Below are 12,077 nucleotides of genomic sequence, written 5' to 3'. Positions count from 1 at the left end.
GGGTCCTCTGTTAAGCCACTCCAGACAGCCTACCACCCAGCTCTTTCCCTGGGCGGTGGGTACCAAAGGGTACCCATCACCTGAAGGGCCCCACGGCCTAACACGTTACGTCTTCATTCAACAAATGTCTGTAGTCTACCTCCTCCAAAACTTGCACCCCCACCTGCAGCCCAATCTAGGCAGGTAAAATAAGACTTCTATAACTGGCCAGCGTATCTCAAGCAGAACTAATGTAATGGACTAATTATAAACTAACGGACTGTGCTCCGCAAACAACTTGGCATTTCTGTTCTCTACATACTTAGCCTGGTCCTGAGGCCCATCCTGATGAGACCTCTCACCTGTCTCGGCTCCTGTGCACAGCACCACACACCACAGCATGCCATTCCTTCCTGTCACAGGGAACCCACCAGGTTCCCACCAGCAGGGTGCCTGTGCCCAGCCGTGAGATGGAATCCTGCCCACCTGGTTTTCTGCAGCGGTCAACTTAAAGAAAAGAGAGGCCGATGGCTGGAATTTCAAAAGAGGTCTACGGCAAAAGATCAGGGAGTAGTGGGGCTGGGGCCCGTTAGCCCACTTCCTAACAAGGCAAGGCAGCAAGGACTGAATGAACGCAGAAGGGTGGATGATAAGGCTCCCAACACTACCTGCTTCGTGGACGCGTCGTTCATTTATTCGATATTGATGGAGCATGGGCTACTCACCAAGCCCCACCCCAAGCACACCGTAGCAAGCGACACAGTGAAGGATGCCCCGTGCTCACCATGCTCACATGCCGGCGGGAGAGACAGACCATAATCAGGTGAAATACAGGGTGTGACGTAGTACGAAATCCTAAGGAGAAAAGTAAAACAGGACAGTACAGGTGGCGGTGAGCTTGGGGCTGCAGTTTCCTCTAGGGTGGCCGAGGCAGACCTAAGACAAACGGTGACATCCGAGCAATTAATGCTCTGGAGGAGGTGAGGGAACAGAGGTGGTGAGAAGCACTGGAGAATGAAACAGCAAAACTAATCAAACGGGGCAAGAGAGAAGGAGGCAAGGGTGATTCAAGAAAAACACGCAAAAGTGGGAAAGAATGGGAAACATCAGGAACAACAGAAACTTTAGGGGGGAAAAGTGCTGCCTTTTTTGTTTCTAAGGCAAATGGGGAAAAAAAGGAAAATATTTCATGGTGTGGGGACGTTCAACTAAGACAAAGAGGTACAGGGAGAAAGGTAAGAGCATTGCAGAAACGAGGCTACAAAACGGGGGAGTGGCCCTGAGAGTCACTAGCACGTCAGCTCCACGAGGACAAGACTCCTTGTGTTTTGTTCACTGCTTGATCCCCAGCATCTAGAAATATTTGTGAAATGCAACCTGGTGGGAGGGGGGCACAGAGAAAAGTAAAAGAAATAGGATATTCTCCTTCAACAAACATATCCTGATTACCTACTCTGTGCCAAGCCTTATGTTGGGTCTGGTGTGTACAGCGATTAAACACAGAACACGGATCCTGCGCCGGAGGCTACAGACCGACGAAGGCAACAAAGAAGATACGACCAGAGATGGGTTTTGAAGGATGAATAGAAGTTAGCCGAGCTGTCAAGAGCTGGAGGTGAGGCTGGTCCAGAGCAGCGCGCATCCGGAAGGCAGCTGCGATGAAGGACGGGCGAGGGACGGGGAAAGGCCCGCGCTGAGGGGTGTGGTGCTCTCCGACCGCCGCCGCCGCCGCCGCCGCCGCCGCCGCGGGGTTCCAGCCCCCTCCCGCCCCCGGGCCCGCCGCTCACCACACGCACCGGAAGCGCTCGGTCCTCCCGGAGGCAGTCCCGCCGGCACCCCGCAGCCCAGTCGCGTTCCGCGGGTGCCGGGGCCTCCAACCAATCACCCGCGGCCTCCGTCCTGCCCCCGCGCGAACAGCCAATGAGGGTGCAGCCTGGCCGGAAGTGGTTCCGGCCGGAAGGAGTTTCCAAGGACGCCCAGGAGGCCGTCCGTGGCTGAGCCGGCGGTGCTGAAGGGCCCGGCTGGGCCGGTAAGTGAGGGGATGAGGGAGGGCGGGAGGCCGGGGCGGTGCCGGAAGACCTGGCCCTCCCGGAGCCGCCTGCAGGCGAGGGCCCGGAGTATCCTCCTCAGAGCCCGGCTCGCTGCCCGCCGGGTTCTGGCACCACGAGGGGCGCGGAGGCTGGCACGGCGCCCCTCGCCCCCTTCCTCCCAGCGCCGGCGTCCCCGTCTGTCGCCCACTCCTGCCGGCACCGACCCTGCATCGTCTCCTACCTCTTCCCCTTCCCCATGGCGAGAAGCCCCCACTTTTAACGGGGCTCTGCCACGTGCCGGGGGCTTTGCCTCTGGTATCGTACTTAGTCCCCTCCACGGTAAAGTTAGGAGGCTTCTTTATGCCCATTTCACAGATGAGGAAACCGAGGATGAAGCAGAGAGGTAATGTGACTTGCCCAAGGTGTTGAGATGCCCGAGCTGGGATTGCAACCCGGGCCCGTCTGACCCCAGAACTCATGATCTTTCCACTGCATTGCGCTGCCTCAGTGAACACCTGCAGGGAAGGCACAGTCGCCGTTCGGCCTCTGCACGGCTACACATAACACTTACTCACACTGATGCTCGGGTGGGGAAGAGGAAGAGGGTGGAGAGGTTATACGGAGGCCAGTCTAGGGTATGTATGGGGTGGCTGATGCAATGACCGGCTAGCGACTCGTTTCTCAAGAGGGTTTCATTGGTCCCCACCCACCCCGCCCACCCCTGATTGGACAGTCTCCTCAAAGAGGTTGGTCAAGAATCTCAAGTGTTTCCGAGAAACTGAGTGATTTCTTTTAAAAAAAAAAAAAAAAAAAAACCCTACGTGCAAATAGCTGAAAAGTGGGGTAAACAGGAAAAAAAAAAAAAAAAAAACAGAGAAGAGCCTTTTGCTAAAAAGGAAACTGAAAGAAACAGGGGAAGACTATTAAAGAAGACCGCTGGCTGTACAGGGCAGTCTCGGCTCCTCAACTGCCCGGCGTGACCAGTGGCCACCTCTGCAGTGTCTCCCACAACCTGGGTATGTATTGCCATCTTTGCCAGGCTTGGAGCTTATTGGTATTTTTTGCCAGCCTTTTACCAAAGTGCTGGAAACCTGGGCTGGGGCGGGGCAGGGGAGGTGAGGAGTGGTCTCTGCCAGAATCAGGGCTTACCGAGCGTGCATCGTATTTCGTCCCGTTGACCCAAGTTCATGTGGTTCACGGCTTCCCCAGGGGATGGAGATCCCGGGGGAGCAGTTGCCTGTTTGGGTTTGTAGCTTGACTTGCCACACTTCTGTGTTGGCTGTCCTGTTTCTCCCTGACGAGGACTCCTTACACCGTCGGTACCCTAACGTGTCGGCATTCTCATTGTGACACGCCAGTTGTCTTCGGCCGGCTTCTTGCACGTTGACGTCTTCTTTGCGTCATGTACGTTTTATTTGAAGGGGAGATTTGAAGATCACGTACATCTTATTATTTGAAGGGGAAAATTACCTCTCTTCCCCGCGTTTAACAAAGAAAAGGTGGACACAATCTGTCCCGGGGTTCCAAGTGTTGAAGAACTCCTTGCTCTACCGGTCACTTTCCTGTCCTCTGGGAACAACAAAGCTGTTGTCACCCACACTCCGGGGCCAGGATGTGAGGGATGGGAACCCACCTCCTGGTGGTGTTCCAGGCATCCAGAAACTACTGGGTCGTCTGCTCTTCCCGGCTGCTCTAGAATTGGCTGTGTTTGTGCCCCCTTCCCCCGGATTGCGGAGTGTTCTGATCCTCTGTGAGATGATTTCATTATGGCCCAAGTCCTGTTTTTCAGTTAAAGAGTTCTGTTACTTTCTGTTCCTCATCCCAAAAGCAGCCAGTTTCCTCAGGTGCCTGTTAAGCCCCTCCGGAACAACGGAACCTGTCAAAATGAGCCCAAGATTCAAGTTCTCTAAAAAGAGGAATGGAGAATCAACTTTTAAGAGCTCTTGACTTGTTCTTTAAAGGTGCACTGTGGTCTGCTATGGAGTATGCAGTTCTGCTCTTTCCAGTCCCAGTACTTTTTTCGGAGATGATAGATTACTCCACAGATGATAGCTTTGTTTCTTTGCTTTAGATCGCAGGATTTGTTAAGCAGATAAAACAACTCTCCTTAAGAAAGATTCAAGGCTGCCTGGGTGGCTCAGTTGATTGAGCGTTTCACTTTTGATTTCGGCTCAGGTCACAATCCCGGGGTCGTGGGATCGAGCCCCGAGTCAGGCTCTGTGATGAGCCTGGAGCCTGCTTAAGATTTTCTCTCTCCCTCTGCCCCTCTCTCCCCCACCCACCTCTCGCTCTATCTATACGTACAAAGATTCAAAGCCCTCCTTGCAGTTTAAGCGGTAAACACCAAGACAGTTGTCTGTACGCTTTTGGCGTCTCAGACCCCGTTGTAGAAGTAACCTGCATACTCTGGAACCTGACTGCTCTGCTGAAAACCACGCATATGCTAGCGTGCATGTCATTTCAGGCATGCTGAACTCTGGGGTAAAAACCTCCGAAGTTAAACTTCATTCTAGATCGTGTCAACTAGATGGGAGAGAAAAGGACAGCGTGCACATGAGACGGTGGTAGATGGGTGGGTGCCTGGAACAGAAGGGGTTTTGTTCTGTTGTCTCATCACTGAGGTTGCATCATACACACACGCACAGCTTATCGTGTGGGTGGTTCCCATGCACTGCCTGCCTCCCCATCGCAAGAGCGGGGAGACCTCATCTGCTGTTGTCTCATCGGATTTAGCTCCCGTGTGCTTCTTCTCAAATGGAATTTTGCTATGGAAAGACATATTTTTCCCTACATTACGGACCCTAAGCACAGACCCCATTCGTCTAGCTGATTCTCTACAGTGATCTGCTCCATTGTAGTGGGGAGATTATCTGTCCAGGCCTCATCCAGTTGTCCTACCTGGTGCTTTCCTTAGGAATTTTTTAGGGGTAATTCTGGTCTGTACTTGCTTTTAGCCCTACCCACAGACTTTAGAACCTTACTGCTGTCACCAGTTTCCTTTTATGGCAGACACCGTGTGTTCGGAAGGACCGGGATAAACCAAAAGGAATTCCAAAGACAGTGACCAGGATGGTAGGCAGATGTTAGTAGTGGGGAAAGAAACCAAACTGGGAGTGTGAAACCTGGAGTGGGTGCCATGCCATCGGCCTGGCCCTTCCCAAATCATGGCAGGCTCAGCTCCACGATAGGATGCTAAAAATGAGGCTGTTTAGGGGCGCCTGGGGGGCTCAGTCGGTTAAGCGTCTGACTTCGGCTCAGGTCGTGATCTCACGGTTCGTGAGTTGGAGTCCCGCATCGGGCTCTGTGCTGACGGCTCGGAGCCTGGAGCCTGCTTCTGATTCTGTGTCTCCCTCTCTCTCTCTGCCCCTCCCCCACTCACGCTCTGTCTCTCTCTGACTCTCAAAAATAAATAAATGTTAAAAAAAATTTTTTTTTAAATAATCAACTTGCCAAAGTGGCATGTTTAAAAAAAAAAATGAGGCTGTTTAAAGTCCACATGGGGAAAATCTACCTTAAAGTGGGAAAAGCACTTGTGAAGATAACATAAGGATGGAAATCTTATGGTGAAGATTGAACTGGGCGACTGATGAGACCGATTAATTCAATAAATGCTGATAAACTGCTGCACATGAGGCACTAGAAGCACATGGAAGAGAAAGCCCGGTGCCTGCTTTCACCGTCTGGTGGAGAAGACGTGAATAAGTAAATGCAGTGTGAGTGCCCTGGTAGAGTTACTGACAAAATGCTTGGGGACCACCGACGACAGAGGGATCGGCTTGGCCCCAGAGGCGCAGGAGTCAGGAAGAGCTGCTGAAAAGAGCTGAGGCCTGAATTCGTAAGATAACAGGAAGTGTGCGTGAAGAGGAGGGTATCACATTCCAGGCAGGGGGAGCGGCTGGAATTCTGAGAGAGCACGCGGCTTAGAGGAGCTTTGGCATCAGGTCCCGGCTTAGCTACCCTGGCAGTGGAACCTCAGGGGCTGGTTCTAACTTCCCTGGGCCCTCAGCCTCTCATCTGCTAACGCAGAGCATATCCTATGCCATGGGATGTGACGTTTGGCCATTTGTGGCTAGAAGTGCTTTTCATCCCTTTGATTGTTATCTGATATGAGCCTCAGTGTTTGTCCTCACAGGTGCTCCTCAGAGGCTCTTCCGCATTTCTTTTTTATAGGCTTCCCTAAACTGGGGCTTTGTTATCTGAAACAATCATTTCACCCGACTTCCTTTTCTGGGAATTGAGGTGATTCTCAGCAAGGGGGGAAAAGAAAGTGACTATTGTCTCATCCTGGTTTCAGTATTACAGTTTCATTGACTTATATAAAAATTGGCCCAGTTAAAATTTATATGCTTCTTAAGTAAACATTTAACAAATTGATAAAAAATAAATTACCCCTGGGGCGCCTGGGTGGCTCAGTCGGTTAAGCATCCAGCTTTGGCTCAGGTCGTGATCTCAAGGTTCGTGGATTCGAGCCCCACATCGGGTTCTGTGCCAACAGCTCAGAGCCTGGAGCCTGCTTCGGATTCTGCGTCTCCCTCTCTCTCTGCCCCTCCCCTGCTTATGCTCCGTCTCTCTCTCTCTCTCAAAAATAAATAAATATTAATAAATAAATAAATAAATAAATAACCCCTTGAGGCACCTGGCTGGCGCAGTTGGTAGAGCATGCAACTCTTAATCGTGGGGTCGTGAATTTGAACCCCACAAGTTAGTGTTTACTGGGTGGCTCAGCCGGTTAAGCATTCGGCCTGCTCTCAGCTTGGGTCTTGATCTCAGGGTTGTGAGTTCAAGCCCTGCATTGGACTCCATGCTGGGCGTGAAGCTTACTTAAAAAAAAAAAAAAAATTACCCCTCAAGTTTGTGTGTTTGGTTCAGAGAGTTAATAGAAAAAAACTTAAACAGTTAGACACAAAATAGTCATTTATCGAACCTCTGCCACGGGGCTAATGCTGCCCTGGACTGTCTGTTCACCCACACTGTCACACTCCATCTACACACCAATCCCGCAGGTAGTGTTACCGTCAGCCGCGCCTCACGGTCGAGAAGCTGAGACTCCTCGCAGTCAGGGAACGTGTAGGACAGCTTTGGAGGGTGTAAGGTGCAGCTGCTTGAGCTTATGTCCCGTCTCTACTGCTCTTGTTATCTCGGGGAAGTTTCATAACCTCTCTGTGCCTCGGTTGGCTCATCCGTAAAATGGGGACAACTGATCTGTCTCACAGGATTGCCGTGAAGCTTCAGCAAGTGAATGTGTATAAGGTGCTCAGAAAAGTAGCAGGTACGGAGGTGCCGGGAGTTAGCTGCTCTGGCACAGCCCATTGTCATTGTCCTGTCCTCACTCAAGGTACAGCTGCAAGTCATAGATGGAGCTGGGGTTCGGCCGAGCCCCGGAACCCTGACGACAGTACTCGTAATAGGTGTATGTCTTATTTTAGTTTATGAAAGGCTACCAGCTGGTTTTTCCTCATTTCTTCTTTAGAGCAGCCCTCAAGGTAGGTGGAGAGGTTCCTGATGGTGCCACTTGATAGATGAGGAAGCGGACACTGACCCAAAAGGGGACTGACTGTGGCTGGTCTCTGCTCCAAGGCGACACTGGGTGGCCTGCCTTGTGTCCCACCTTTTTCAAGGCTAACAGAAAATAATAACTACTAAAAGGTGCCGGTACACCTTCTTCAGAGGTCTGCAGTGAAGTTAGTCGGCACGTAGAATGGTCAGGCTGTGTATAGTTTTTTCCCCGTTTGGAGCCCGGGACAGATAAGGCCCTGCCCTCCACCCCACCTCGCTTCAGCTGAGAACAGAGCAGCTGGCTGGCAGAGAAGGCCGTTTGTTCAGCCGTATGTTGGTTATGGCTGCAAAGGCCTGGAAACTCATCCCCGGCACAATTAAGATAAAGAGTAAATAGCAGTCTGCCAAATGTTTTTAGCTCTAGTGGACTTAGGTTTGTTAAAACACTTTGGTGTTTGCTCCCTGAACAAACACGCGTCCTTCCTGTGCGCTGGGCACCAGGTGAGGCTCACATGCTCTTAGTTAGGGGTCCTCCTTTGCTGCCCTGAACTCCCAGCCCCTCCGTCAGTCCTCCTCACTGCACTTGCTCTTCCTCTTTTCTCCCTCATGGCCCCAAATTCCTGCCGATGCCTTTATCACCGCTGTTTCCCCCATGCCCTTTCTTGTAACTCCTGCATCCTTGTTGGAAAGGCGAAGGACTAGGTAGATGCATGAGCGGGAAAACAGCTGCAGTGGTTGGTTAATCGGTCTTCCCCCCCTTCTCCCCCTTGCCCCCCACAGTTTTGTCTGGACCACCGAGCAAATCTTCCAACGCCCTAGCCAGCTAGAGACCTAGGTCCTGGAAGATGGCGGACGTGCCCAACGGCGAACAGGGGTGTGCCTCCCCTCTGGAACTGTTCAACAGGGTAGCCGCTCAGGGGGAGCTCGTGCGGTCCCTCAAAGCTGGAAAGGCACCACAGGTATGGGATTTGTCGGGTTCGCTGCACGTGCATCTGGGCCAAGTCTAGGGTTATGTCTCCCGGGAGCAGACTGTTCCCAAGACTCTGTTCCCTCAATAACTGAGGTCTTTTGACTATGAATTTATTTTCTCCGTTATTGACGTGCGTGTGGTCTAAACAAAAGCCTCCGAAATTCAGCAGCCCTCCACCTTTCCTGTTCCATTTTCTTTTCCCAGGAACAAACATTTCAGTTCTTTGAGCGGATTCTTTGATAGGTACCCCCCATTTCTCTAAAAATCACACTTTTACATTGCTTCTTGTCGATATTCAGGTGTGGGTGAGAGGAGTTAGCGCCTCCATCGGCACCTCCCATCCCTCTGCTGTCCCGCGCATGTCAGTCAGTGTCAGCATCGATGCTCTTCTGACCACATAAGTGCTGCTGGCAGCTGACCCACTGAGTATACTCCAGGTGCCTTGCCTTTCCTGCCCCGGAGTTGATGTTTGTCCAGATTCCTGTTGGCTCAGTGTCTTGTGTACTAACGGTAATGGGGCTCCGGGCCCCCTCCAGCCGGGTGAGTCTCCTCCCAGGGCACTCACACCAGCCAGTCTGTAGCTCATCTTCTTGAAAAGCTGTCTCTCCCTTCCCTCCCCCTGTGGGCTCCCTGTTTCCTGATCCTGTGTCTTACTCCGCCTTTGTTTACTCTGTCTTGACAGAGCAAATCCTCCAATAGTTTTCTGAAAAAAAATAGCGCTAAAGAAATAATTTGGGAGGACTTGCATGTCTAAAAGTACCTTTATTTTGTCTACTATAACTAGAAACTTAAGACCCTTAATTCTCAGGGCGCCTGGGTGGCTCAGTCAGTTAAGCGTCCAATTTGGGCTCAGGGCATACTCTCGTGGTTCATTGGCTTGAGCCCCTCCTGGGCCTCACTGGGCTTGCCATGCACTCTTGTGTGTGTGCTCGCACTCTCTCTCTCGCTCTCTCTCTCTCTCTCTCTCTCAAAAATAAATAAACTTAAAAAAAAAAAAAAGAGGACCCTTAATTCTCAGAAATTCTGTTATGTCTTTGATTTCTTCTCTCCTGTTTTCTCTGTTCTCTGTGGGTCTTTTTTTCCCAGAAGCTGGCCCCCTCTGTTTTTGTTTTTGTTTTTATTTTATTTTTTAACTTCTCCTTTCCATTGTGTTTTCTTGTTGCTCTTCTTTCAGATATATTTCCTTAACTTCTTATGTTTCCTTTTTTTTTCCCTTTGAGTAGGCTCCACACCCAACGTGGGGTTTGAACTCATAATCCTGAAATCAAGAGTCTCATGTTCCACCGACTGAGCCAGCCAGGCACTCCCTCCTCAACTCTTAATCCTCCTATCGTGTTTCGTTTATCCTGTCATTTTTAACTTCCATGAGCTCATTTGCTTTTCGAATGTTCCTTTCCTTATAGCAACCTGTTCTTGTTTCCTAGGTACAGTAAGTGACCTTTTATCTCTGAGATCTTGGTGATGGTTTTCCTGATATCCTCTGAGGACAGAGGGCCTGGGCTGTGTGGCTGTCCCTGAACTTCCCTGTTCAGTGCCGTGTGCCCCTGATCTAGATACTTCTAACTCCACCTCCCTGACACAGAGCCTCTGTGTGTGGGGGGGCGGGGTGGGAGGGGGGCGGGGGGGGGGGCGGGCAGAGAGCCGACCAGCTGTTTCTTAAACAGACTTTCAACCTGTGCTCCTGTTTTTAGAACCCACTTTCCCCCTCACTTCCACTGATGCCCCAGCCCCCAGCCCCAGGACTCCCCAGCGGCATAATTCCAGTGTTTTCACGACATTCTGCTACCAGTCCATCCAGCAGCTCTGCAGTTTCCGAAATCTTGTTGCTGACTCCCTCTTTTTGTTGCCTTTGTCCTCACGGGGTTACGCCTTTCTTAAAGGTCTCTCTGCTGTTGCCGCGAGGTTTCAGGAGTGTAATCCGTTCCGTCTGCGTCTCCAATGCACGGAGGCACTGCCTTTCCTTCTGCGATGCCTCCACTCTTAGGACCCTCAGCTGCTACATCTCCGTGACTTCCTCGTCCGTCACTTCCAGCCCCGGTTGTCTTCTTTTCAGGACCGCTTCCTGGGTCCTCCACCGATGGCCTCAACCATCTCCCACCCACCCTGGCAGTTTACTTCAACTCTTTGGACCCCGAATAAACCATTATATCTTAAAAGAAATAAGTGGTACTGTAAGACAGTGATGTCAAAACAAGGAGTTGGTTATTCACAGACAGAGGTTTACACATCAGGTAGGACTTGGTGGATGAGGCGAAGAAGTTGTTTTTAAAAACCTTGAAATAGATAAAGGGCCCAAATGTTGTTCATTTACTCTTTAAACCCATTCTTGGAAACTTGGCAGTGGTATTTTTACCTATTTAATACTAAATATGAATGCCATTTCAGAAGTGTTTTTAGTTAGTAATTCTTAGTGACTCCGGTTGTGTTCATTATTAAACACACGATACTTACCACCATTTAGAATTACTCTTCCTAGTGTGTTCTTTGACTTAAGCCATCAGCTGACCAACGAGAGAGATCAGAGGTTGCACAATGAAGTCAGAGCAAAATGGGGAAAACTCAGAAGTAAATTTGGCTCTGGAATGTGTTATGATAGAACACCTGATGTTTTAGAAATTGACTTTGTGCAAATACTTGAGCCACTTTGGGAGCACCAATACAGCGAGGGCACCGGGAGTTCTTTCTTCAGCCGTCTCTGCCATGTGTGTGGGCTGGGGTCCTCACCATTCTTCTCTCCTCCATGTACCAGGGGGATAAGACCCCCTGCTTTCGGCCACAGTTCACTAAAAAGCAGGGTGTTTCCTGGGGGGATAGGTCAGAATCCAGGGGCTCTGAAGAGAGACAGTGGCTGGGAGCATGAACAGTTTGAGCAGGACTCGAGAAATGACACTGGATCAGGGGTGCCTGGGTGGCTCAGTCGGTTAGGCACCCGACTTCGGCTCAGGTCATAATCTCACAGTTTGTGAGTTCGAGTCCCGCGTCAGGCTCTGCACTGACAGCTGTAGCCTGGAGCCTGCTTCTGATTCTGTGTCTCCCTCTCTCTCTCTCTGCCCCTCCCATGCTCATGCTCTGTCTCTCTCTGTCTCTCAATAATAAATGTTGAAAAAATTTTTTAAATCAAAAACAAAACAAGAAATGGCACTGGATTGTAAAGGTTAAGCTAGAGAGCAGTCGTTTTTCTTGTCCTCTTAGTTTAAGTAAACTTTTTAATTGGAAGTGCACCATTTAACCAGAAAAGTATGGAGATCGTAATCAGTCCTCTTACTGAATTTTCACAAAATGACCACACCTATGTAACCAGTGCCCACATCAGGAAACCAGACAGCAGCGCCCGGAAGCCATCCTCAGGCCCCTTCAGCCACTGCCTCTGCCCTCCACCCTAGGCCTCCACCGTGGATAGTTCTGCCTGTCTTGGAGCTTTATATATTCAGGTTGTGTATAGTCTTTTTTTTTCTCCCCAGAAAGTCAGCTTTTAAGTCCTGTTTCAGTGTCCTGTTCCATGTTAGATTAAGGAAACAAGAAAACCCACACGGCAGGCTTGTCTGTCTATTTAAATCCCACTCCAGACTGCAGACAGTTCTCGAGCAGGGATACTGGTTGAA

The 12,077-nt window shown here is 50.6% G+C and overlaps 2 protein-coding genes across 14 annotated transcripts in view; one reads left to right on the top strand and one right to left on the bottom strand.

Moving 5' to 3' along the window:
* The window catches only part of WDR25 (WD repeat domain 25), a 140,371-nt gene extending 136,688 nt beyond the window's left edge, over positions 1–3,683 (bottom strand). For 3 of the 12 annotated variants that reach the window (XM_042990520.1, XM_042990521.1, XM_042990529.1), the window contains exon 1: positions 3,159–3,683. In XM_042990520.1, the coding sequence (XP_042846454.1) occupies positions 3,159–3,198 (40 nt within the window). In that variant the 5' untranslated portion in view covers positions 3,199–3,683. Of the gene's footprint in view, positions 1–763; positions 916–1,428; positions 1,737–1,775; positions 2,008–3,158 lie in introns of those variants that run through there. The other 9 variants (XM_042990522.1, XM_042990528.1, XM_042990530.1 and 6 more) reach the window with 8 other exon arrangements.
* Positions 1,919–12,077, top strand: part of WARS1 (tryptophanyl-tRNA synthetase 1) — a 31,382-nt gene continuing 21,223 nt past the window's right edge. The window contains exons 1-2 of one of the 2 annotated variants that reach the window (XM_042990532.1): positions 1,919–2,008; positions 8,286–8,464. In XM_042990532.1, the coding sequence (XP_042846466.1) occupies positions 8,351–8,464 (114 nt within the window). In that variant the 5' untranslated portion in view covers positions 1,919–2,008; positions 8,286–8,350. Of the gene's footprint in view, positions 2,009–2,901; positions 3,026–8,285; positions 8,465–12,077 lie in introns of those variants that run through there. The other variant, XM_007094909.3, reaches the window with a different exon arrangement.

The sequence above is a fragment of the Panthera tigris genome, chromosome B3 (genome assembly GCF_018350195.1).
Source record: "Panthera tigris isolate Pti1 chromosome B3, P.tigris_Pti1_mat1.1, whole genome shotgun sequence".
Taxonomy (NCBI): Eukaryota; Metazoa; Chordata; class Mammalia; order Carnivora; family Felidae; genus Panthera; species Panthera tigris.
The sequence above is the reverse complement of the archived record's forward strand: the minus strand, read 5'-3'. Positions and strand labels throughout refer to the sequence as shown.